Source organism: Pollachius pollachius (genome assembly GCF_949987615.1).
Source record: "Pollachius pollachius genome assembly, chromosome: 4".
Taxonomy (NCBI): domain Eukaryota; kingdom Metazoa; phylum Chordata; class Actinopteri; order Gadiformes; family Gadidae; genus Pollachius; species Pollachius pollachius.
The window spans coordinates 26,176,265-26,201,559 of NC_136937.1; the positions used below are offsets into that span (position 1 = coordinate 26,176,265).

A 25,295-nucleotide genomic window follows, 5' to 3' on the forward strand; every position below is an offset into this window, starting at 1 on the left:
TATGGCGCATAACACGTCGGTTCTATGACGTTTCTTGTATTTCCACGAGACTGTAGTTGGGATTATCTCAGCCATGGTTGAGAAGGAATTGGGGGAAAGGAACTTTGGCTTTGACTCCCTGAAGTACATGAACTGCGACATGCTGCCTGCCATCAGCACCATCGCCCGGCAGCAGGCAGCCGGCAGCAGGCAGCCGGCAGCAGGCAGCGCGCGGTTCAGCCTACTTCAGATTGATGTGGAAGTGGAAGAACCAGAGACATCGGAGAACCCAACTAAGTCGTTTGTGATTCATAATATCGTCTGGTGGCGCACACAGCTTTTGGCCATGATAATATGTATTATATGATATAGATATCTATGTATTATATGATATTATTTAGATATAGAGCTCCAGGACTGTCAAGCAAGTGTTGTACACTTCCTTGTTATTTGGATAACCGATCTGCTGTTGGTGTTATGGTTATGGCGCGTAACACGTCGGACTGTCGTCTCTGGAATTTCCACAACGAGACTCGTAGTGGGGGTTGTCTCAGCCATGGTTGAGAATGAATTGGGGGAAAGCAACTTTGGCTTTGACTCGCTGAAGTACATGAACCACGAAATGGAGGAGAAAGGGATTGTTGGCCGCGAATGTCTCCCGCTTGAGCCCCGCTTCCCGCTGCCGAGGGACCACCGCCTCGGCGCTGCAGGAGGCGGTGGTGCCTAAGCGCTGACCGCTGCCGAGGCGTTGGTCCCTCGGCAGCGAGGCTCTGGCGGGAGACAACCGCGGCCACAATCCCTTTCTCCTCCATGTCGTGGTTCAGTCTACTTCAGATCGATGTGGACGTGGAAGAAGCAGAGTCGTCGGAGAACCCGACGCGGTCGTTTGAGATTCATAATATCGTCTGGAGGCTCAGCTTTGGCCGTGATAATATATATTATATGATATAGATATCCACGCATAATATGATATTATTTAGATATAGAGCTCCAGGACTCCCGTGTCTTCTAGAATATTTACAGAACATGGCTAAATGCTGTGTGCGGCTCGCCATTGCGATGCATCCACTGTAAACAGAGCACGTGGTACCGTGGCTGCAAGCTGCTCTCTCCTCTTCATTTGCATTAAGGCTACAGACACCGAAACGGCGCATTTGGGGAAAGCTCAATGTGCGACCGGCTCGTAGTGGCTGTAATTCTGCACCACGGCTGAATTTCGGTAACATATTCAAATACTGTGTTTGGGGCCGACTAATATCTATATTAAAGCATCCATAAAGTAGCATGCCAAGGGACCGAAATTGTCTATATGCGTTTTTTTGCTCCCAAACGAACATTCCAACTCTTTATCATACTAAACATATCCCAGATCCATTTTACACCAGATTTCTCCTTTAACTTACTCTGTTATGTGTATGTATTGTGGCATCCCGCCGCCGGTCCTCGGACCGGGCGGGTCCGAGGACACGCAGTAGACCGGGTTTACCGTCGCCAACCTCCAGCCGGCGACAGAGAGCACCACGTCTCTCCCCCCAATCAGCGCAATCGGAGACACCTAGCCGGAGGAAGGGAAAGGACCAGGAGCCGGGCTTAAAAGGCGCACCAGACCGGGCGAACCAGGAAGTGCCACGGAGAGAGTCCGCACCAACGGGAGAGTGACACGGCGGGAGTCCGCACCAACGGGAGAGTGACACGGCGGGAGTCCGCACCAACGGGAGAGTGACACGGAGGGAGTAAGCACCAGACCGGGCGAACGGCAAGGGACGCGGAGGGATTCCGCACAGCGCCGGGCAAGTGACACGGCGGGAGCGCTCGCTAGACCGGGAGAAGGGCGAAGCGACACGGAGGGATTCCGCACCACGCCGGCGATCTAGAGGCTCACGGAGACCCTAGCACGAGTATACAGACTATTGATTATTCTCGTGAAATAAACGCTGAATGCGGCTTTAACCCTTGATTTCTGTGTGATTCCTGCCGGGTATCTGACAATCGGGGAAACGGGTTGCCACATATGGTGGAGGATGCGGGCAACTCGACCGCGCTACGGGCCGGTTCTGTGAGGGAGCCCCCTTCAGCCGGCATGCAGAACCCGGATGGGACCGCGGCGACGCCCGCCCAGCAGCAGCAGTGGGAGACCACGGAGAGTCTGGCCCTGCTCTACGAGGTCGTACTACGGCTCACCGAACTAAGCGCCGCGACCGCCGCCGCGACCGCCGCCGTGACCGCCGCCCCGTTGCAGCCGGAGACGACGCCGCCGGAGACGACGCCGCCAGAGACGACGCGGCCCCGGGAGACGAGGCCGTGGGAGGAGGAGCCGCGAGACGAGCCACGCCGGCAGCAGATGCAGCCATGCATGCGAGCGACCTGCTGGGCGCAGGGGAAAACGGGAAGCCCGACCATACCGGCGCGGGTAATGACCCAGGACACGCAGGCCCTCGTGGATACCGGCAGCGTGGTCACTCTCCTCCGCCCCGACTTGGCGGGCGGGAAGGAGGGCGCGCCCATAGAGGTGACCTGCATACACGGGGACACCCGGACGTTCGAGACCTGCCACGTCGTCATCCGGACCCCGCACGGGGTATTCACGACGCGGGCAGGGATCGTACCCCACCTACCGGTGCCGCTGCTAATCGGGAAGGACTGCCCGATCTTCCACCGGCTACAGGACCCGGCGCGTGAACTACGGAGCCGGAGAGAACCACCCCGCAGAGGGGTGAGGGGAGCTCAACAGGCCTACGGGGCCACCAGGCCTCCGTCGCCCCCCGGAGGGCGAACAGAGGAGGCTGAGCCCGCAGCCTCACCGGAACCAGAGGCCGTGGCGCTGCTCGAGGCCGACTCGGAGCCAGAGCTCGAGGCCGATCCAGAGACCGACATCGACACCGAGCCCACGACAGAGGCCTCAATCCAGGCCGATGAGACGTCGGTCGAGCCCCAGCCCGTGGTGGAGACGGAGCCCGAGACGGAGGCTGAGCACGCGGCCTCACCGGAACCAGAGGCCGTGGCGCTGCTCGAGGCCGACTTGGAGCCAGAGCTCGAGGCCGAGCCAGAGGCCGACGTCAATACCGAGCCGGAGGCAGAGGCAGAGACGGAAGCGGCAGAGACGTCAGTCGGAGCAAGGGACTCCGCTAAAGAAGCTGAGGACGACCACCTGCCCGTGTCGATCCCCAATGAAGCCGCCATCGCGCTGGACGTGGATGGGGACGACCTCCCGGAGACAGGTAAACCTGTGAAGCCTCCAGATCCCGACAAGTGCTCGGACGACCACCGGGTCCCCTCTGGACCCACGGGCCACGACGACGACGACGACCTGATGGAGGAGGTGACCAAGGACCCCGGCTCCAAGAAGGCGTCGACCGCCAAGCCCCTGCAGCGAATCACAGTGGACCACGAGTGTGCCTATCAAGCCCAGAGCCGGGGGAGGGCGGAGGGAGGTTATCCTGGTCACCGACCACGCCCCCCTGGAACGGATGGCCGGAGCCAGGGACACCAACGCACGAGTGACGCGGTGGTTCCGGGCCCTCCGAAACATCAGGTACTATCTCCTAGGGAGGGAGGTCATCCTGGTCACCAACCAAGCCCCCCTGAAGTGGATGGCCGGAGCCAGGAACGCCGACGCCCTGTCACGCCGGGATGCCTGCCTGAGCGGGTTCACCGACGACCAGGGGCCTGAGCAAGCGGTGGAGGAGTGTGACATCCCGCCGCCGGACCTCGGACCGGGCGGGTCCGAGGACACGCAGTAGACCGGGTTTACCGTCTCTCCCCCCAATCAGCGCAATTGGAGACACCTGGCCGGAGGAAGGGAAAGGACCAGGAGCCGGGCTTAAAAGGCGCACCAGACCGGGCGAACCACGAAGTGACACGGCGGGAGTCCGCACCAACGGGAGAGTGACACGGCGGGAGTCCGCACCAACGGGAGAGTGACACGGAGGGAGTAAGCACCAGACCGGGCGAACGGCAAGGGACGCGGAGGGATTCCGCACAGCGCCGGGCAAGTGACACGGCGGGAGCGCTTGCTAGACCGGGAGAAGGGCGAAGCGACACGGAGGGATTCCGCACCACGCCGGCGATCTAGAGGCTCACGGAGACCCTAGCACGAGTATACAGACTATTGATTATTCTTGTGAAATAAACGCCGAATGCGGCTTTAACCCTTGATTTCTGTGTGATTCCTGCCGGGTATCTGACAATCGGGGAAACGGGTTGCCACAGTATGTTAGGGCTAGGTACCAAACCCCAACCCTTTGAGAAGAGGTGTGGGAAAAAATGACAAGTAGGAAAAATCCAACCAGTAATACAAGTTTCTCGTTCTGTTCAGCCACATATCGCTTGTTATTAAGTTATTAAGTTATTATTTCAAAACAGACATAAAAAAAAAACTGAACTAGACTGAATAGCATTTGGGTTTTATGTTTCCATTCAAAGTAAGAAAAGTAAAAACTTGATTGATTTTGTTATTTGATCTGAAACCCAGATAGTGCTATTGTTCGTGTTATGTATGTAAAGTGTGAAACGTTAGCCAAACCCTGTGGTGTCTCCATCTCAGGGTAATGTGGTGGACCGGGGGGGCTACACAGAGCTGCAGAGGTCTGGACTGGACTTCACCTCTCTGCTGAAACACGAGGACGAGGAGGAGCAGCAGGCGATGTCGGCGGAGTTGGCTCGCAGCCGAACCGTCTCCAGCACCTCCACGCCCACGGTCAACGATGAAGCAGACCAGATTCCGGTGGGACACTGACACCAATGGTTTCGATGTCGCAACACTGTCTCTGATGCTTAGTCGGTCTCTTTGATGTTTAAACTGTATAGCTTGATACTAACACTATTTGTCTTTAACGCTTACACTGTCTCTTTCATGCTAACACTGTATAGCTTGTTGATAACACAGTCCATCACACAAATGCTAACACGGTCTGTCTCTGATAACACTGCTTACAAAGTATTTTTGCTGCTACATTAGGGCCACTATCTAAGCCGCTACATTAGTAAGTGAAATGTTTCATCGCTAAAGGCAGGACATACCCAGACAGCTGTGGAGGAGAGCCGTCTGCAGGGGACTATCGGGATGGGCATGTACAACAAGTACTTGCGTGCTGGAGCTAACGTCTTTGTTCTGCTGTTGCTCTTTGTGGTCAACGTATCCGCTCAGGTAAGCTAAATGCTCACCGCCAGCTTTTAGCAAGCAGATGCATTTGCAAGCAACGGGCGTCCAAAAAAGACTTGAAACAAGGATTTCTTTAGGTGCCAAAAGCACATTCAGAATTGTTTCAGTTTCTTGGGTGAATTCTCTGCACACATCATGAACACAATCGAGTGAATGGGAGAAGAGCAGTGAGTCAATGGTGATTTTTAATGTAATGAAAAACGGCTGACATACTTTGTTTATTTTTTGTTTCTGCCCTTCGTCCACCTAGGTGGCCTACGTCCTTCAGGACTGGTGGATGTCTTATTGGTAAATCTATAAGCATTCATGTTTTTACGCAAGCCTTTTACTTTAGGTTTGACATCTCACTTGAATAAAAGTATAGCATTTAAGAACTTGAGTACCTTAAAGATGAATCACAATCGATAGAAACTGGGAATGTAAATAGCCATCTATTTGGATCTAGTCTCGACAGCCAGCATTAAAAGAGGCATTACAAATAGGTTTGTGACCTTATTTTCATCAGGGCCGATAAGCAAAGCAACATGACGGGTTGCACCACCTCAATCCAAAATCACACCAACAATGCCACTGAAGTGTTGGATATACCCTTTTACCTGGGAATCTACGGAGGTGAGGGGAAAACACTTGCTTTCACAGCACAAACAAAGCTCGCCTTAATGAGATGGATCACATTTGCTGCGATCCATCCCGTTCACCAATCAGGCTTGTCACTTAGCAGACACTTAGATTGGCTTAGTGACCCTAAATTAAGAAGAAAACGCTGCCCATTCTGAGCCACCATTAATGGGTCCTTTTCACATTAGGTAAAACACAGGTGTAGCTCCTGCCATTAATAATGGGTCAGTTTGACTTAGGTACAGCAGTGCACCTCTATAGACGCAAGGAGTCATTAAAATATACATTAAACATGAAATAAATAAAACTGCCCTAACGCTAAAAACACAGGAAAGGGAAGTTACGTTACCCTACAAATGACGTACTGTGAAATGGGTCTTTTTGTCCCAAGTGGTGACCAGAAAGTGTAAGGTTTTCAAAGACAATGAAAAAGTTGTATATTATCATTAGTATGTCTCAAAGATCAAAGGGACACTGTATTGATGAAGCAAATACTTCAATTAAATGTACTCGGTGCCTCAAAATCTTTTTTTTAAAACGTGCCTCCACAAGTGTCTCGGGGTCCATGCAAAACACTTTGCTGATGTGTTTTCAGGTCTGACTGTAGCCACGCTAATTTTTGGGCTCGTCAGGGCAATGCTCTTCATCTATGTGCTGGTGAAGAGCACGGAGACCCTGCACAAACGCATGTTCGACACCATACTGCGCGCGCCCGTGCACTTCTTCGACGGGAACCCCATCGGTAGGAGAAGTTTGTTATTATTGAAATCCGAACGGAGTCATTCATGTCTAGATGTATATCAAAATTATGTATTTGCGTGTGTATGCAGGTGATATATATATAAATATATTAGGAAATATAGTAGTGATTCAATCCACATTCGCTTCGGTGAAATACAAAACAAATCCATCAATAAAGAAAAAAAAAGAAGGCTGGAGGAATGACAATAATTCTTTAGATGTTGGACATTTCTCGGAGAGTTTTGGACCTGACGTGGTTTCCTGCATTTGCTCTGTGTGGTTCAGGCAGGGTTCTGAACCGGTTCTCCAAGGACATCGGTGAAATGGACGGGGTTCTGCCCTGGACCTTTGTGGACGCTTGCCAGGTGCTCTTCAGAATCCGATTGCCTTGGACACATTTAGTACTGCAATCAGAATCAAGTGTTCAACCTCACTTGTTGTACAAAGATATAGGGATTGATAAATAAGGTTCAATGTAGTAAATTAATTGTCTGTGTTTTCTCCGGCAGATTTCCCTGCATATGGTCGGTGTGATAGCGGTGGCGGCGTCAGTCGTTCCCTGGATCTTAATCCTGGTCGTACCGCTCCTCATTATCTTTGTGTTCCTCCGCCGCTACTTCCTGAAGACCTCCAGAGACATCAAGCGACTTGAGAGAACCAGTAAGCCCCCCAAACAGGCCTTGGGCTCATGTCTTTATGCTAATGTTCTTCAGCAGTTCCTTCTCATTTTCACAGCACTATCACAGCTAGCACACAGTTGGCTAGTAAGGCTAGCACACACATAGCTAAGACCTTTGCTGTAATCCATCATGTTAACCAGTCTATTTTGTCACTTGAAAGATGCCGTGATTGGTTGAGAGAACACGAAGTTAGAGCCACGGGTGTTCCAGAATGGAACCCTTGAGGACCTAGTGCCACCGTTGTTTAGCATACAAGTATATGATCCTCCAAGAGGGGGTTTAACTCCCTGCCCTATGTGAGGGCAACTTCCTGCTCCTTATGCTCCTTCCTGCAGCTCGAAGTCCCGTGTTCTCCCACCTGTCCTCCTCGCTACAGGGCCTGTGGACAATCAGGGCCTTCAGAGCCGAGCAGCGCTTCCAGAACAGCTTTGACGCTCACCAGGACCTGCACTCAGGTGCCCCGCCCCTTTACTCTGATGCCATGGAATCACTGTACTATGTGTGCTGTGCAAATGACATTAGACACATTGTAAATCAGACAAAAGCATTATGTTTCCGCTGGGCCCAGTCCAATTTGGTGATGTTTTAAAGGTCCCATGGCATGAAAATTTCACTTTGAGGTTTTCGAACATTAATGAGTTCCCCTACCCTGCCTATGGTCCCCCAGTGGCTAGGAATGGCGTTATGTTTAAAACGAGCACTAGGTATCCTGCTCCGCCTTTGAAAAAATGAAAGCTCAGATGCGCCAAATTGGAATTTGGCCCCATACGTCGTCATAAGGGGCCAGGTTACCTCCCCTTTCTCTTCTTTGCCTGCCCAAAGAATTTGGCCCGCCAATGAGAGAATGATATACGACCGTGCGAGCGCATGTGTGTGTGTGTGTGTGTGTGTGTGTGTGTGTGTGTGTGTGTGTGTGAATACACACACTGTGTTGGACACTTTGTTATTTGGATAACCATTCTGCTGTTAGTTTTATGGCGCATAACACGCAACGTACGGTTTGCGTAAAGCTCCCGTTTGGTGAAAAGACTAGACTGCATCGGGTTCTCTGACGTCTCTGGTACTTCCACAATGAGACTCGTAGTGGGGGTTATCTCGGCCATGGTTGAGATGGAATTGGATGATAGGAAGGTTGGCTTTTACTCCCACTGGTGGGAGACAATCTCAGGCAACAATTGTGGCCAACAATCCCTTTCTCCTCCATGTCGCGGTTCAATCTGGACCTCAGGGACTCAAAGCCAAAGTTTCTTTCCCCCCAATTTCTTCTCAACCATGGCCGAGATAACCCCCATTACGAGACCAGAGATGTCGGAGAACCCGACGCAGTCGTTTGAGATTCATAATATCATCCAGAGGCGCACACAGCTTTTGGCCGTGATAATATATATATTATATTCTGTAGATATCTATGTATTGTATTATATTATATTATTTAGATATAGAGCTCCAGGACTCCCGCCGGAGCACCCGGAGTGTTCTAGAATATTTACAGAACACGGCCAAAAGCTGTGTGCGCCTCCGAATGACATTATGAATCCGAGCCATTGTGATACATCCACTGTAAACACTAGCGCCTGGTAGCGTGGCCCCAAGCTGCTCAGGACCACACCCCCACCCTCCACCTTGACCCGCCTCCAAAAAACGGCACGTTCGTGGAAAGCTCATTGTGGGACTGGCTCGTAGTGGCTGTAATCCTGCACCAAGGCAGAATTTCTTGACCGTCATCAAATACTGTATTAGGGGCCCACTACCAGCTATATAAAAGCATCGATAAAGTAGCATGCCATGGGACCTTTAGCTTTTTTAGTTCTTCCGTTATTGATTATGACCAAATCATGAAATGAATACTTACTGTGTTCCTGATTATATTGCATCAACCCAAGGCTATACAAACTTTACTTTTACATTCAGAGACCTGGTTCCTGTTTGTGTGCACTGTACGTTGGTTCGCCATGCGCCTGGACCTGTTGTGCGCCGTCTTTGCCATCATCCTGACATTTGCCTGCATGTTGATCCGAGATGGTAAGAAAACTCTGCTTGTACTGCTTCCTGCTTCCGGGCTCAATACCACTTATGAACGGCCAGGGTCCGGGTTCAATACCCCTTCTGAACCTCAAGGGTTCCGGGTACAATAGCCCTTCTGAACCGCCAGTGTTCCAGGTTCAAGATGATCCTTTTTGGATTGAGGTAGCTCAACACAAAAGCTATCAAAGCCCATCAAATTAATGGCCTAAGCGCTCTCAATGCATGTTTGATTGGTGGCTTAATGTTTCATGCTTTTGTTCTTCTGTTAGAGCTGGGTGCAGGGGATGTGGGGCTGGCTTTGTCCTACGCCATCTCCATCGTGGGGATGTTCCAGTGGGGAGTCCGGCAGTCAGCAGAAGTGGAGAACTTGGTAAGTCTGTGGTTAGGCTCACACATCAGAGTGAGAGCTAATATCTGGGTGTACCTTCACTTCATATTTGTTTAGACCCATCATGTGGCTGGTGGGGATCTGTAAGCACGTAATTGGGGTAAACAAAGTTGCAGAAAGTTGACACACAATAGTTAACTGTAAAAAAGGTTTCAAATCAACACTGTGTGGAACGGTCATTGTAGCACTACACTGAGGTCCCCCTTTGCTTTATACACTCACGCAAATTAGTTTTCTTAGATAGAAAGTCTATGATAGATACAAGACATAACTCTGCCCCTTTCAGTTTTCAGTTTCTTTCCCAGGCTCTGTTCCTTCCCCCCACCCGCCCCAGAAGCTCTGCTGTGACATATTTAAGGACTGCTGGATCCTAACTTAGTCTGGGGTCCACTTTGGTCAATAACCAATTAAGATGTGTTTGTGAGGTCCTGTATTGTAATGTTAATTTGGAGTAGCCATCCATATATATGGTATGATTTATCCAACTCGAGCCTACCAATTAGTACGGTCCAGTATGTGGGTGACCAGTGGGATTGATCCATCCATCATTCATCTTGATGGACACTCCCAATCTGTGATGTTGATATAAGTTGCTTGATTTTGAAACGGCTAACTGGCCTCATATATAAAATTGGGTCCTTTTTTTTTTTTTTTCCAAGTGTATAACATACTCTTTCTTAAGATGACCTCAGTGGAGCGAGTGATGGAGTACACGGAGCTGGAGAGTGAAGCACCATGGGAAACCGAGAAGCGTCCCCCGCTTGATTGGCCGAGCCAAGGCCGGGTGACATTCGACGGAGTCAACTTCTCCTACAGTGCCGACGGGCCGATGGTCCTCCGTGACATGAACGCCACGTTCCTGCCGAGTGAAAAGGTGGGACATCTTGGTTGACTGCCGGCCACAACTCTGCAACATCCAGGGATGACCCATTCTGATCTGTTGTGTGATTGGTTGTGCTCTCCATGTGTCCTTCAGGTGGGCGTGGTGGGGAGAACCGGTGCTGGGAAGAGCTCCCTGGTGTCGGCCCTGTTCCGCCTGGCAGAACCCCAGGGAAAGATCTACGTGGACGGAATACTGACCTCTGAGCTCGGCCTCCATGACCTGCGCCAGAAGATGTCCATTATTCCTCAGGTACTCCGCCTACTCCTGCTTCTGGGAGGAGACGGCTGGCTCATAACATGATTCTGGAGGGTCTGTTGCTAAGCTCTCCTCTGATTGGTTCCCCAGGATCCTGTGCTGTTCACCGACACCATGAGGAGGAACCTGGACCCTTTCAGCCAGCACTCTGATGAAGAGCTCTGGACCTCTCTGCAAGAGGCCAGTAGCTCTTCTAACCCTGCACACTGTTAACACAAACTCTGTCTCCAGACCAGTTACACTATGAACACACACATTGAAGGAAGTGGTTGCGTTTGTTGAAGGAAGTGGTTCCATGCGTTGAGGAAGTGGGTCTGTGTGTTGAAGGAAGTGGTTCTGTGTGTTGAAGGAAGTGGTTCCGTGTGTTGAGGGAAGTGGTTCCGTGTTTTTAGGGAAGTGGTTCCATGTGTTGAAGGAAGTGGTTCCGTGTGTTGAAGGAAGAGGTTCTCTGTGGGTGCAGGTTCAGCTGAAGTCTGTGGTGGAGGAGCTTCCCGCCAGGATGGAGACGCTTCTGGCCGAGTCGGGCTCCAACTTCAGCGTGGGCCAGAGGCAGCTGGTATGTCTGGCCAGAGCCATCCTGAGGAAGAACCGCATTCTCATCATCGATGAGGCCACAGCCAACGTAGACCCAAGGTACCGCCCACAGATGGAGTCTGCGCTTGTAGTAGAGTGTGTTTGACCAGCGGGAGTGCTGGTGTTGGTCCACCTTGGTTTAAACTTTCTAGATCTGTGTTTCTCTTCGAGTCTGAGTTTTTTATTTCCCGCCATAGGACGGACGAGCTGATCCAGAGGACGATCCGGCACAAGTTCCGAGATTGCACGGTGCTCACCATCGCTCACAGGCTCAACACCATCATAGACAGCGACCGTATATTGGTGAGTGACCCTCTTCTCCCCTAGCAACCACACCATTGTACCCCTCCTCCCTGCCACCTAGAGCCTTTACTAACTCCTACCCTCCCCTTCTCCTCTCCCTCAAAACACTAACTCCTCCTCCCTTCCTAACTCCGCCCCCATCCTCCCAACTGTATCTTTAGCTTCCCTGTCCTAGTTTCTCATCACTTTCTTCACCTCTCCTCCCACCACTCCTCACTCTTGCTTGTTCCTCCTAATCCTCCTCCGGTTGAAACCTTACCTTAAAGCAGGGGTCAGCAACCTTTTCAACGTGCAGTGCCAGTTTGACATTTTCTCGTTAATCAGTGTGCCTTAAGCAACAATATATTAAATATTAAGCTGAATTATGACACACTGACCAAATACATTTCCAGAAGACCTGGTAAATATATTTGCAACATGGGCTTACAAATTATAATTGCATATGTCCCATCTTAAAGCACCACTTTCAGAAACTCATTCAAAAACATATTTGCACTGTGAGAAATGTAAAAAACCATCCACATCAATATCTTTAAGACATGTACAGCTTTGCAAAACCATGCAAAGGCGATGCATACATGCCACTTGCAACAATATTTTAAATATTTAAATTTTTTCTTCTCTATTACTCACAACATAGGTTTAAAAACTATTAATTGATCCCATTGTAGAACACTGCTTTCAGTAACTCATTTAAACATATTTGCACTGGGAGGAAATGCCCAAAACAGAATAAAATGCAAAAAAAATCTGTAGTAATGATTATGCTGCCGCATTGTGCGAATGATTATGCTGCCACGTGCCACTGGTGGCACGCGTGCCTAGGGTTGACGACCCCTGCCTTAAAGGAACCTAAGTCTACTGTACTATACCACCCATGCTGGTTTTATGCTACAGCACTTGACCAGTTACCAAGAGTAATAACGGTGCGGTAAGGGTGGAGCTAGCGATTCCAAGGACCTTTGATTGGTGAACCGCAAACATCTTTAGAAATCTGTTGATCAGACTCAACCTTGCAAGCAAACATTAGCCATAAGTTTGTCAAAAGTCAGCATTGGGTCGACAAAAGGAAAAAAAGCCATAGCAGCAGCTCTGCTTTAGTGTTCCTGACCTGTCGTTACGGAGCAGCTTTTGACCTGAGAGGCCACTGTGTGTCCAGGTGCTCGACGCGGGGGAGATCCAGGCCTACGACGCGCCCTACACCCTCCTGCAGGACCCCGAGGGCATCTTCTATAAGATGGTGCAGCAGACCGGCCAGCAGGAGGCAGAGGATCTCTTGGCCTCCGCGAAGCAGGTGAGTCCTGCTGGTCCTCATTGAGACTTAATCTCAAGACAACTGCAAGTGAGGACAATGAAATCACACAATAGAAATTTGAGTGAAGACAAAAAGTCCAGCGTTACTAGTTAAGAAATAAAACTCGGCAGAGTTTAGATTCATTCATAAGTATATATTAGGGGTTCTGTTTACATTATTGCAATCAGTTGATTTTACTTTTTGTAATATATAAAATACATAATCTTATGCACACTTTATGCCATGATTTGCCACACCGTCTTTCCTAGCACACTGAGCCTGGAGTAGATCAGGAAATAAGCTCCCATATGTACTGAATCGAGAATCAATTTTGAATCTAGAATCGGTTTGATTCGAATCGTTACCCCAGAATCCAAATCAAATAGTGACAAAAATTAAGATTCGTACCCCCATTGTATGTATTGAGTATTGAAAAAAGATTTTCCATATCCTACCAAATTCGCAAGGGTCTGAGCCTAATCTACAATATTGTACAAGGTCCACTAAGAGGTTAAAAACAGACAAAAATAACTGCAGAGTTGAGTGCTCTGAAGGGGGTTTGGTCACAAATATTGATACGGCAACAGAAAGCTGCATTTTCAGTGGAGACCCGGGTTTAGTTCCTTTACAAGAATGCAAAATTAACGTTTCAAAATCTCTCCCCTCTTACTCACAGGCCTACGAGAACAGGAGTCACTCCAGCAACAAACACAGCAGTGCCACAAACGGCAACCTGGTGTTCCACGAGACGGCCATGTAAAAAACACTCACCCTTCCCCTGGCTTCATGCCAGAGTCAGGAGCTTCAGGAGCTAGCTGTTGATTGTCAAGTGCCTCTATCATATATTAAATTGGTTTCCAACAGAGGCTCTCTGGGGTCATATAGTAGAAAAATTAAATGTGTAAATCTGTGCGAACGGATTTGTAAACCTTGTGCACGGGTTTTCTCAACCCGTGCACATGGATTTGGTTTGTTCTACACAGCAGGGGTTCCCCATGAAGCATTGTGACGGCAAAGACATATCTGATTCAGACCGGTATCTATACAGTATTAATGACCGGATGTAGGGTTTATCATCTATACAGTATGAATGACTAAATGCAGGGTTTATCATCTAGAGATTAATCGTTTGAAAAATAATCGTTTGGGACAGCTCTAATTGGTAGGGTTAAGGCCTGGGAGGAATTTAAACTCAAAATTTTACAAGCGAGCCGCTTGCTGAGGCGCCATGAGATGGAGCATTTGCTTAGGCTTTGTGGGTCACTTCCTGTAGGGCTACTCATTAACATTTAGGGCATTTAGCAGACGCTTTTTTCCAAAGTGATTTACAATAGGTACGTTTGTCAGAAGAAAGAGAAACAACAATATAATACCGCTGTTGGGATGGTAAGTGAATGTAAGTGCTAAGCACTTACATTCACTTACTCATTCTTTTAATTTCCTGCTATTCCAAAGTAATTAAAAACGTGGGTGAACATTGATATTATTTTTACAATAAAGTAATAATGCATCATATAACCTTGCTCCTTTTTTCTTTGTATGGTAAGGATGCTCATAGAACAAGTGCCAAGCACTTACATTCACTTACTCATTCTTTTAATTTCCTGCTATTCTAAAGTAATTAAAAACTTAGGTGAACTTTGATTTTATTTTTACAATAAAGTAATAATGGTTCATATAACATTGCTCCTTTTTTCTTTTTACCTTGTTATGACTCCAAGATCTTACTAGCTACGTCTATGTTTCGTGTAATTGCGTTATTCTAAGACGTTAATTTCGCTTGTGGCCTTCCATAGGAAAGGTCAACACGACGGCTATTAGTCTGTCTTCCAATCTTTACAGTTACTCCACAAAAGGTGGAATGCTCTCAGGGTTCTTCACGTGGGGTCTTCCATTCTGATCGCTGACTTGCTTGATTGGAACCTGCATAACAACTTTATCTTTATATTCCATTTTTAACCTTTTTATAGTTGACTGGTTGACATTTTGCTACTTGGTTAATCTTCATCGGTTTAATATTTGTGTTAATAATATTTTCCAATATTGACACGTTCAAACGCCTTAAGGGGTTTTTCCTATTCGAGTTTAGAACTATATAAACCTATTACATGAACAGTCAATCTTTCATAAACAGATGCATGTGTCCTTATCTGGCCCCTGGGATACAAATATGTTTCAGCCTGGGATAGACCGTTGTGCTAATCCACATAAACCAATCATAGGGACGTCCATGTGAGAGCAGCAAATAGCGATCTTGCCTTCGTTGGCTTAACCCAATCAGGTTATTCTGCTGTGTATGTGGCATGCGCCGGTCTATGGTCGGTGTAGGGATGTAACGGTTTCCGGTGTAAGGGTAAACCCCGATAAAAATGTTGTAGTGTGCTTAAATCCATCCCAGCGCTTCATCCGAGTCTCCTGAAGTTTTCGCGCAGGCGCATTGTGTAGCCTACAACATAATGGTTTTAGGTTTCGATTCAGTTGGAATCATGGCGGAAGGAGGAGACGACAGCGCTCAAGACATCCACCAGCCTTCTAATAGGGATGTGCATTTCTGGTAAAAATACTATTCAATATTCACTGAGAAGTATTCAAATAATATTCGAAAATCGGGCAATCAAGAACCCCCCATGCACGCACGCACACACGCACCTTGGATACACGCACACATAATGACACAGGGAGAGGCTTTTATGATTTGCATGAAATCAATCTGTTTATTTCACCAACTGCGCCATCAACATTCAACATCACAATTATTTCAACGTGGGCTTAAGCAGATAGGCCTACATGCGCGGAAAACAGATTGCTATTTATTTATTTATTTATTTTACTGAACACAGCCTGCATGACGGTGAACTACACACGTCAAAAAAGATAACCTCACACAGTGTGTCTTTTTACAATTTATTTGTTACCAGCATTCGTCGTGTTGATCAGCAGAGAAATAGTCCACCAAAGACTTTGACGTCTTTTAGCAACCGAGGACGCCGGGGTTGATAAGTTACCGGACTACTTGCGGAGTGTAACGATAGAAAAACATTTTTTCCCTCACAGCGGTGAATTATCAAAAAATTATTCACCACCGGAAGTTGTGAAGGCCCATGCAAGTGAACGCCGCGTTCTACTGCATTGAGAAGAGCCGTGTAATAAATAATGATAGTCACATTCATTATTCGATATTCTACGTGACTCTGACTATTCGACGATCGTTGCCCATCCCTACCTTCTAAGAGGACTTAGTCTGAAGTATGGGCATATTTTGGGTATTTAAAAATGCCGCGATAATAACGAAAACAGGCATCATTTTGGTGTCAATATCCGTGAGTTTAAATTTTCATACCGTTACATCCCTAGGTCGGTGTTTGAGTGTGTGATGTATATATATACAGTCTGGCATCGCAAGTGAACATGTGGTGGCTTCCAAAGGGAAACAGAAAAAACGTATAATGACATTAGTGTCTGACCAGTGTCCCGCGGAACAAGTCAAGAGGAAAGCAAAGAAGACCAACCCAGCGGTGAAGGCGAATTGTTTCTCAAAGCTTTTCTTCAGGTAAATCAAAAAAGATTGAAATGGAAACGCACCATATAACCATGTCATATTGCAAGTGTTGATCTTGCCTGTTAAGTTGTGAGAAAGTAGATTGTAGTATTTAGGGGTGTTAACATACAGGACCTAAATAGACCATAGGCATATATAATGGACTTGGACTACTTGGACCCATATGCATGTCTTGAACTACTCAAATCATAGACATACAGGACTTAGGATCTATATCAGGGGTTCCCAAAGTGGGGGTCGCGGAAAGATTTCCATGAATCAAATAATAAAATAAATTATAATAACAAATTTAAATAATAAATAATAAAATAAATTTGGAAAAAATAAAATACAAAAAAATTCAGCCATAGTTGTAAAAATTATGAAACATGGTAGTTAAAATTAAAATAAAACTACAGATTTTCCTCCTGAGGTGATTATGACAGATTAACGATAGCATCATTTGAAGGTGTCAGGTCACTTTACGGCTCCACAGTAAACATCACAAAGCGGACCAGTAGATTTTCTCTGAACTAGCTCATTGATGATTTTTTTGATGAACTCTGTAAGAGACTCTCCAGGAACCCTAGAGTATCTTACTTTCTTTAGTTTCATAACAGCTTACCACAAGACATTTTAACAGAAACTGTTTTTTTAATCAATATAACGTTATGTTGATTATATATATATATATATACACATACACACATACATACATACAAACACACATACATACATACAAGTTTTACATTAAAATAAAGAAAATGTGGCAGGTCAAGGCAAGACATTACATGGAAGTCATGTTATAATGCGACCAATTCTACCAATAGATGGCAAAATGTTAAACTTAAAGTAATTAACAAATTTGGACACAGGTTGTGGATGTCAGATATGTCAGGTTCAAAAAATGTTTTATATCCGCCTGATTATTAATTAATTTGTTCTCTGCCTTTTTAGACCACACGATATTAAAGGTAACATCAGGACAACATATGCCAACACCAGTTCTGACGAGATTCTGCTTCTACACAGATTGGTCAACACAACACCATATAAAGTTGTAGGGGTCTGAGATAATTTGTTCTCATTTTAACAAGTCTTTAAAAGGCTTAATTCTTTTTGGAAATTTAGCAACTACACTTTCAGCAAAGAGACTAAACTGGGAATTTGGCCTACAAATTAGGCAATTGCAAAATCATTGTTAGCAACGCGAAAGACAATTCCAACCCCAAACAAAATAAGCATGGAATAAAAATAGTTAAAGGACAATTCCGGTATTTTGAACATTGAGCCCCCTTTCTGGTTTGTCAAGGATGAAATAGAGTGGTTAACAAAATGTACATTTTGAATATTGGTCCTGTCTCGGGTGTTTGGCTAATTTCAAATCGCTCCTGCCTGCTTCACAATGGCTGGCTATGGGCATTCACAAACACAAATAACCCTAAACGTTTGTTTTCAGAAATGTGAAACTCACCGAGTGGTTAGTGGTGTTCGTTGATGTTCCTTATCAAGTATCGTAGCGAACTACAGTTTCTGTCGTGTTTTATTTGGCATTTTGTAAATCCATTGAAACGGATACCGGACAGGAACCGGAAAGGGGGGCTGGTTGTAGTCTTTTCGCTCGGTTTAAGCCCTACAGTTGATACGGAAAACCTGTCGTTGCTTGGCAACGAGATGCGGGGCGCTCCTATGTTTGAGCGACTCGTGATTGAAAGGCTTCTTAATAAAATATTTTATTTATTTTTTCACATTTGTGTCCAGTTTAAACCGTGACAATATTCTCATGAATTATGGACACTGTCAAATCTGCGTTGGTGGAATTTAAAAGCCATTCTGCAACAAGTTATGGAGGTTTATTCTCTGCTGGGGTCACCGCGTATTCAAATCCACCGAGACGCACTTACACCAGAGCGGACCTTCTGAAGCTTCAACACGCTTGCCAGACAGTTGACTTATCACCCGAACAACTGGATTTCATACCAAAAACTCTGATAAAGAAGACAATTACGGAGGAAAGAAGGATCGAGAGGAGGAATTAGGAACAGGATTAGGAGACGAGGAGACTGCGTAATAAGATGGATGAGCTTGCGGCACTGATTAAACTTGACTCTTGACTACCGAAATACAAGTTTATTCTGTTTCACTGAAACATGGCTAACTGAAGACATTGCAGTATGCTTAAATGGCTTCACATTCATGCGCTTTGACCGGGACACAGAGAGAACAGGGAAATCAATCGGGGGCGGTCTATGCCCGGCTGTAAATGATAGATGGGCAACGAATTTCACAGTGCTTAAGAGGCACTGCTCACACCACTACGAAATCATGACAGTGTCGTTTCGTCTCCACTATCTTCCCCGTGAATTTCAACAACTGATTGTAATTCTTGTGTATGTCCCTGGCCCTGACAACGCGCTAGCAGAAGAGCGCATTTTAGAATTTCTCCCAAATTTAGAGCTATATGTGACTTCTTCAACACGTTTGGACAGGACGCTCGATTTGTGTCTAGGAAACATTCCTGTTCCTAAAAAGCCTCATGCCAAAGCCCTGAACGATTTCCGACCTGTGTCACTCACCTCTATCCTCTGCAAATGTATGGAGAGAGTCGTTGCAGAGGAACTCACCACCATGGTTGGTGAAAGTCTGGATCCGTTGCAGTTTGCCTAAAAACCAAGACGGGTGTGGAGGATGCCAGTCTAGGTCTCCTGGACGCTGTGACAAGGCAATGACTCCCAACACTCCTTTGTCAGGATTCTATTCATGGATTTTTCATCAGCGTTCAACACAGTAAATATTAACACACTTCTACATCGCCTTCAGCAGCTACAAGTCACCCAACACTGATGCTCTGGATTAAGGATTTCTTAATGAACAGACCCCAGATTGTGAGAGTGCATGGTGTGACATCTACCAACACCATTTCAAATACAGGAGTCCCACAGGGATGTGTCTTGTCACCATTTCTCTTTTCTATATACACAAATGAGATCACCTGCAAGATGAATGGACTAAAACTATTGAAATATGCTGATGACATGGCGTTGGTGGCCAACCTGACAGACGAGCATACCCTGTCCACTTACATGCAGTATGTCAGCACCATGGCCCTGTTGTTCAAGGAGAGCTCACTGCAACTAAACATCAGCAAGAACAAACAACTGTGTTGGCATAGGTGCTGGGCACCCGAAGCCCCACATCCACTGTCCACACCTTTAAGACTCGAGGGGCAAGTTGTTGAACAGGTTAAACATTTCAAGTACCTTAGCACCCAGATTGACCACTGCCTGTCCTTCACCCAGCACGGAGACAGAGTTTACAAAAAATCCCAACAACGCATTTGTCTCCTGAGGAAGCTGAAAGCGTTCAATGTCAGAAAGGACACTTTATTAATGCTTTATCAGACACTGATCAAATCTGTCATCTCGTTCAACATTACATCTCGGTACAGCTTCCTAACAAGCAGATGCAAGGTAAAACTGGCTAGGATAATTAAGCAGGCAAGCAAGATAACCAGCATCCAATAAACAGCTTTCAGACTTGCACACTCAAACAGTGGAAAGGAAGACCAATTCCATTCTCCTGGATCCCTCCCACCCCCTCCACAGCTGTTTTGAGCTGCTTCCATGAGGCCGAAGATACAGAGTGTCTCTAGCCAAAAAATCTCTCTATACAAAATCCTTCATACCCAAGGCAATACACACACAACATACTTCTTACACAAGCACCACATACACACAATTAGAGAACAGACTGCCTTCAATCAAAGACAATTTTCTAATATGGCAACATGTTGGACAAATAAAGCTTTTGAACTTTGAACTTCAAAATACCAAAAACTAAGCCAGCTTATAACTAACTTACTGCTGAATTGCATGCAATGGATTACACACGGAGCCGACGAAACGGACGGACCCACAATGCATTTGGGGATCGCCACATGCAAAGTCAATGAGATCCGTCAACGGACGGATGCAGTGGCGTCAACGTAAATCAATGAGACCAACTGAAAACGAAGCCGGTATCAAACTAAAACTGTGATTCTGACTAAAGCTTGAATGATATCGAAATTCCGTTTGGATATTATTGAAGATACAAGTGTGTAGATTTGTTAAATGGTTTGAACAAAGGTAAACGGTTGAAAAATGATTGAGTTATGATGAATTAAGAAGTACGACGTGTCAGAATGGGCAGACGTCTTCAATGAAAAGAGCTCAATACGAAGCCAGTATGAAACTAAAACTGTGATTCTGAAGAAAGTTTAAATGATATTGAAATTCTGTTTAGATATTATTGAAGATACAAGTGTTTAGATTTTTTGAATGAAGATGAATTGATTTAGTTATGTCTTACACAGTTTTAAAAGTAGAATATGTTAAAAAGTATAAAATATTTAAAAAATCTGAAAGGAAGCGCGCGATTCCAAGCTATTCCGAACATTTTAAAATTTGAATGGAGTCTCTAGGTGAAAAATTGAAGCCGGTATGAAACTAAAACTGTGATTCTGAAGAAAATTTAAATTATATTGAAATTCCGTTTAGATATTATTGTAGATACAAGTGTGTAGATTTGTTAAATGGTTTGAACGAAGATAAACGGTTGAAATTTGTTTTAGTTACGTCTTAAACAGTTGAAGCACCAACATTCGAAAAGCATCGCGCGATTCCAAGCTATTCTGAACATTTTAAAATTTGAATGGAGTCTCTAGGTGAAAAATTGAGGAAGGAGATAGGTCCCAAAGTTTGTAAGAAATAATAAAGAGAAAAGAAAGAGTAAAACTTATGAAGAGCAGCGCTGCATGCAGCACTCACCTAATTAAAAGTTAGAAGTTTTGTTGATTTTGCAGTTTTTTAAATTGAAAAGGTTATGAACAATTACCGATAGGCCATAGTTTCCATATGCTAAAGACGTGTCTAGTTCACCATCATGCAGGCTGTGTTCAGTAAAATAAATAAATAAATAGCGATCTGTTTTCTGCACATGTAGGCCTATCTGCCTAAGCCCAAATTGAACTAATTTTGATGTTGAATGTTGATGGCGCAGTTGTTGAAATAAACAGATTGATTTCATACAAATCATAAAAGCCTCTCCCTGTGTCATTATGTGTGCGTGTATCCGAGGTGCGTGCGTGCGTGGGCGTTCTTGATTGACCGATTTTCTAATATTATTCGAATACTTCTCAGCGAATATTGAATAGTATATTTGCCAGAAATGCACATCCCTAATAATAATACAACCAATATGATTTCAATATGGCTCTGGCTTTCCCATCAGCATTGTTCTATACCTTGTTTGTGTCAATTGCTTTCATATTAGAGATCAGATGAGGTTGAGGTGCCTATGGAAGACAGGGAGGGCGAGGCAGGGAGAAGCAGCACTGAGTTGCAGGTAGGTTATATGTGCTGTATAAAGGGTTAGGAGATTTTGGTTTGTTGATAATGAGAGGAAGGAGTGAACATGATAAGAAGTGAACACGGTTGTTTTCATGTTTCATAGGAGAGACCTGAGGGGACAGGCACAAGCAGAGAAGTGCAGGCAGTTGGGCAGAAAGCTGAACCCTACCACGCTAACCCAAAGCTCATTGTAGTGCAGCAGCTCACCAACAAAACGCTACGATTACAAGAAAAGTGGTACAGAGAATTTCCTTGGCTCCACTATATTTCAGGAGTCAATGGAATCCTATGTTTTTTCTGTGCTCAAGCTTTTGGACATGAAAGATCAAATCTGGCCAAGAACGCAGATCCAACATTTTCTAAAACTGGTTTCCAAAACTGGAAAAAGGCAATTCAAAAATTTGCAGAACATGTCCAAAGCAATGCACACAACGTTTCTGTCACTAGCCACTGCCACAAAGCAAAACCGTTGTACGTCCTGGGACTTGTACATTGCACTTATTCAAGGTACTTAATTGTGTAGCATCTACAGTAGCTGCTATCTTTGCTTTACACGGGGAATGGGTTAGCCTAGCGATTGTACTGTAATAATGTAATACTTGCACTTGGTTCTATGAACATCTTTACTGTACCGACAGCGATATATTGTTTCACTTCTTATGACAAATGTACTTATTGTAACAAATGCACTTATTGTAAGTCGCTTTGGATAAAAGCGTCTGCTAAATGCCCTAAATGTAAATGTAAATGTAAAACCAGTTGATGTCCAGTTATCTTCGGCCAAAGCTGCACAGCAGCAGGAATCAAGAAGGTGTCTGATGAAAATTGTGGGCTCTGTACAGCTCTTGGTTCGCCATAGAGCTGCTCTTAGGGGTCATGTAGTTGAAGAGGGAACTTCTGCCAGTTACTAAAAGTAAGAAGAGAAGATGACCCTGGCCTAGAGAAATGGCTGTCAACAAGAAGACATGATTACATGTCCCCCAAAATCCAGAATGAAATTTTAAATCTATTTGCAAACAGCATAATTAGGGAAATCATTACCTCAATTCACAAGCTGCCTCTCCTCCAGTATTCCATAATTATTGATGGAACGCAGGACATAGAAGGCACTGAACAGGAAGCCATATGTGTCCGGTATGTAGACTATGATTTGGTCCCCCACGAGGCCATCTTGGGGTTTTATGAAGTCTCAAGCACAACTGGGGAAAACCTAGCAAAGGTTGCCACAGATGTGTTGCTCCGCTTGAATCTTCTGCTGTCTGGTCTGCGTGGACAGACATATGATGGAGCAGCAAACACGTCAGGCAACAGCAAGGGAGCACAGGCCAGGACAAGGGAGATGCAGCCACTGGCTTTTTATGTACACTGTGGCCCCCACTGTGTAAATCTAGTCACCCAGGCTGCTTGTACAGCGTCTTCACTGACATCTGATGTCCTGGATTGGCCCCACAAGCTTGGCTGTCTGCACAAATTATCGGGCAGAAAGAAATACTGGATGAAGTCAGCAAGGGAAAAATTTGCCAGGAGTTAATCTTTGTGAATGAGTACAGGAAGCATGTGTTTGGTTCTTTCAAGTGAGGAGAATGAACAGACAGTATAGAAGGATGGATCAAGGGAGTTAGGATAAATAGAGATGGGGTTGAAGGGGGAGATGAAGGACATACGATGTATGGACATAGCATACATCTCTCTCTCTCTCTCTCTCTCTCTCTCTCTGTGCCTCTGTCTCTCCCCCAATGTCTCTCTGTTTGTCTCTCTCTCTCTCTCTCTCTCTCTCTCTCTCTCTCTCTCTCTTTCTTCATTTTTCTCTCGTTCTTTTTGCCTGTCATTGTGGCAGGAGCAGACATTTACACTTTTATCTTCCCCAAACAAATAAGGAAGCTTTTTGTTATTAAAGCCATGAAACCATGAAAAGCATTCAACATTTTGGAAATACCTCTGCGTTCACACCAAAAGACACATTTGTGGCCCCTTCGCGTTGTCGCCCCAGTTTTGTCGCGGGACAAAACATAAACTGTCCCTGTGCAAGTTTTGTCAGGTGAATTTGCTGCGGTTCACCCCGGACTGCCCTGCAGGGAACGGTTGGCTGGTTGAACGCTGATTGGCTGTCATCACGCGAATGTCGCGGCAAAGTTTAAATATTTGAAATCGAGCGAATTTGTCGCTCTACAAATCCTCGTGAACGCGCTCGCCTGTGCAGGGCGAAAGTGTGGCGCGACAAAACTCGTCGGTCACTTGTCGCCGGGTTTATCTAGCGAATAATTTGCCCGATTCATGTCTATACGTTCACTTTGTATGGGATCTTGTCGCCCCTTCGCGTTTGGCGTGAACGCACCTTTATGTGTTTATATTTGGAACATGAACACAGGAAATGTATTTCTGTTTCAATGCCCAGGTGGCAGTGTGTACAGACACGTTCCTCTCTTGGTTTCCACAGTTTTAAAAAGTGGTCTTTCTATTTCCAGTTCATGGTCGCTGATTCGGTATTTTGTTGACATTTGTTTTTCTTTTAGATGTTTTTGTTTTGAGATACTCTGCCAATTGTGTCCCTCTGCTCAGGGCCTGATAATGTTAGATCACCTTTAAAGGAGGAAAATTATTATGTCAGTAGTTTTTGTTCACTGACCTCCGTCCATACATGAATAAATAAAGTTTGTATTGGTTACCGTAGTCCCTAAATGTATGTAGTAATGCAGGGACTACCCCCAGACCCCCGGATTATTGTGCCCCTCCCCCCACTTCTCAAGCCAAAGTTACGCCCTTGCCTGGCAGAATATCAGTCCCATCCTCCAACAGCACCACTGGTTCCCAGTCAAGTCACCCATCACCTACAAAATTATCCTGCTCACCTACAAATCTCTCCTTGGCCTTTCACCCCAATACCTCACAGATCACCTCCACCCCTACACTCACTCACTGCAGTCACGCTCCCTGCAATCCTCTGACAAGGACCTGCTGGCCATCCCCCGCACCGGATTAAGGACCTTTGGGGACAGGGCATTCTCTGCCAACGCTCCCACACTGTGGGACAGCCTACCACTCTACATCCGCTCTGCCCCATCCCTGCCCATGTTCAAAAATCCCCTTAAAATATTCCTTTGACGCCTACCCCCCCCCCCCTTTTCTCTCTGCCCTTTTTGTTAAGCGACCTTGGGTACTGTGAAAGGCGCTATATAAATCCAAGTTAGATTGGTTGATTAGTTGAAAAAAATAATCGCAAGATTAATCGTTTGAAAAATAATCATTTGGGACAGTTCTAATTGGTAGGGTTAAGGCCTGGGAGGAATTTATACTCAAAATCTTACAAGCGAGCCGCTTGCTGAGGCGCCATGAGATGGAGCATTTGTTTAGGCTTTGTGAGTCACTTCCTGTAGGGTTTCTCATTTACATTTAGGTACAATAGGTACGTTTGTCAGAAGAAAGAGAAACAACAATATAATATCGCTGTTGGTATGGTAAGGATGCTC

The 25,295-nt window shown here is 45.8% G+C and overlaps 2 protein-coding genes across 2 annotated transcripts in view; both read left to right on the forward strand.

The window, feature by feature from the left end:
* LOC307075082 (ATP-binding cassette sub-family C member 4-like) overlaps positions 1–13,670 on the forward strand; it is a gene marked incomplete at its 5' end in the record, with an annotated part of 32,988 nt that extends 19,318 nt beyond the window's left edge. Inside the window, 17 exons of the mRNA XM_079735588.1 lie at positions 4,523–4,702; positions 4,988–5,125; positions 5,391–5,428; positions 5,646–5,752; positions 6,354–6,500; positions 6,785–6,864; positions 7,009–7,159; positions 7,515–7,634; positions 9,091–9,201; positions 9,474–9,574; positions 10,275–10,466; positions 10,569–10,724; positions 10,821–10,910; positions 11,191–11,363; positions 11,501–11,606; positions 12,766–12,900; positions 13,577–13,670. Coding sequence (XP_079591714.1) covers positions 4,523–4,702; positions 4,988–5,125; positions 5,391–5,428; positions 5,646–5,752; positions 6,354–6,500; positions 6,785–6,864; positions 7,009–7,159; positions 7,515–7,634; positions 9,091–9,201; positions 9,474–9,574; positions 10,275–10,466; positions 10,569–10,724; positions 10,821–10,910; positions 11,191–11,363; positions 11,501–11,606; positions 12,766–12,900; positions 13,577–13,660 — 2,109 coding nt within the window. The 3' untranslated portion in view covers positions 13,661–13,670. The remainder of the gene's footprint in view (positions 1–4,522; positions 4,703–4,987; positions 5,126–5,390; positions 5,429–5,645; positions 5,753–6,353; positions 6,501–6,784; positions 6,865–7,008; positions 7,160–7,514; positions 7,635–9,090; positions 9,202–9,473; positions 9,575–10,274; positions 10,467–10,568; positions 10,725–10,820; positions 10,911–11,190; positions 11,364–11,500; positions 11,607–12,765; positions 12,901–13,576) is intronic.
* Positions 1–25,295, forward strand: part of LOC307074718 (tripartite motif-containing protein 16-like) — a 298,259-nt gene that overhangs the window by 188,743 nt on the left and 84,221 nt on the right.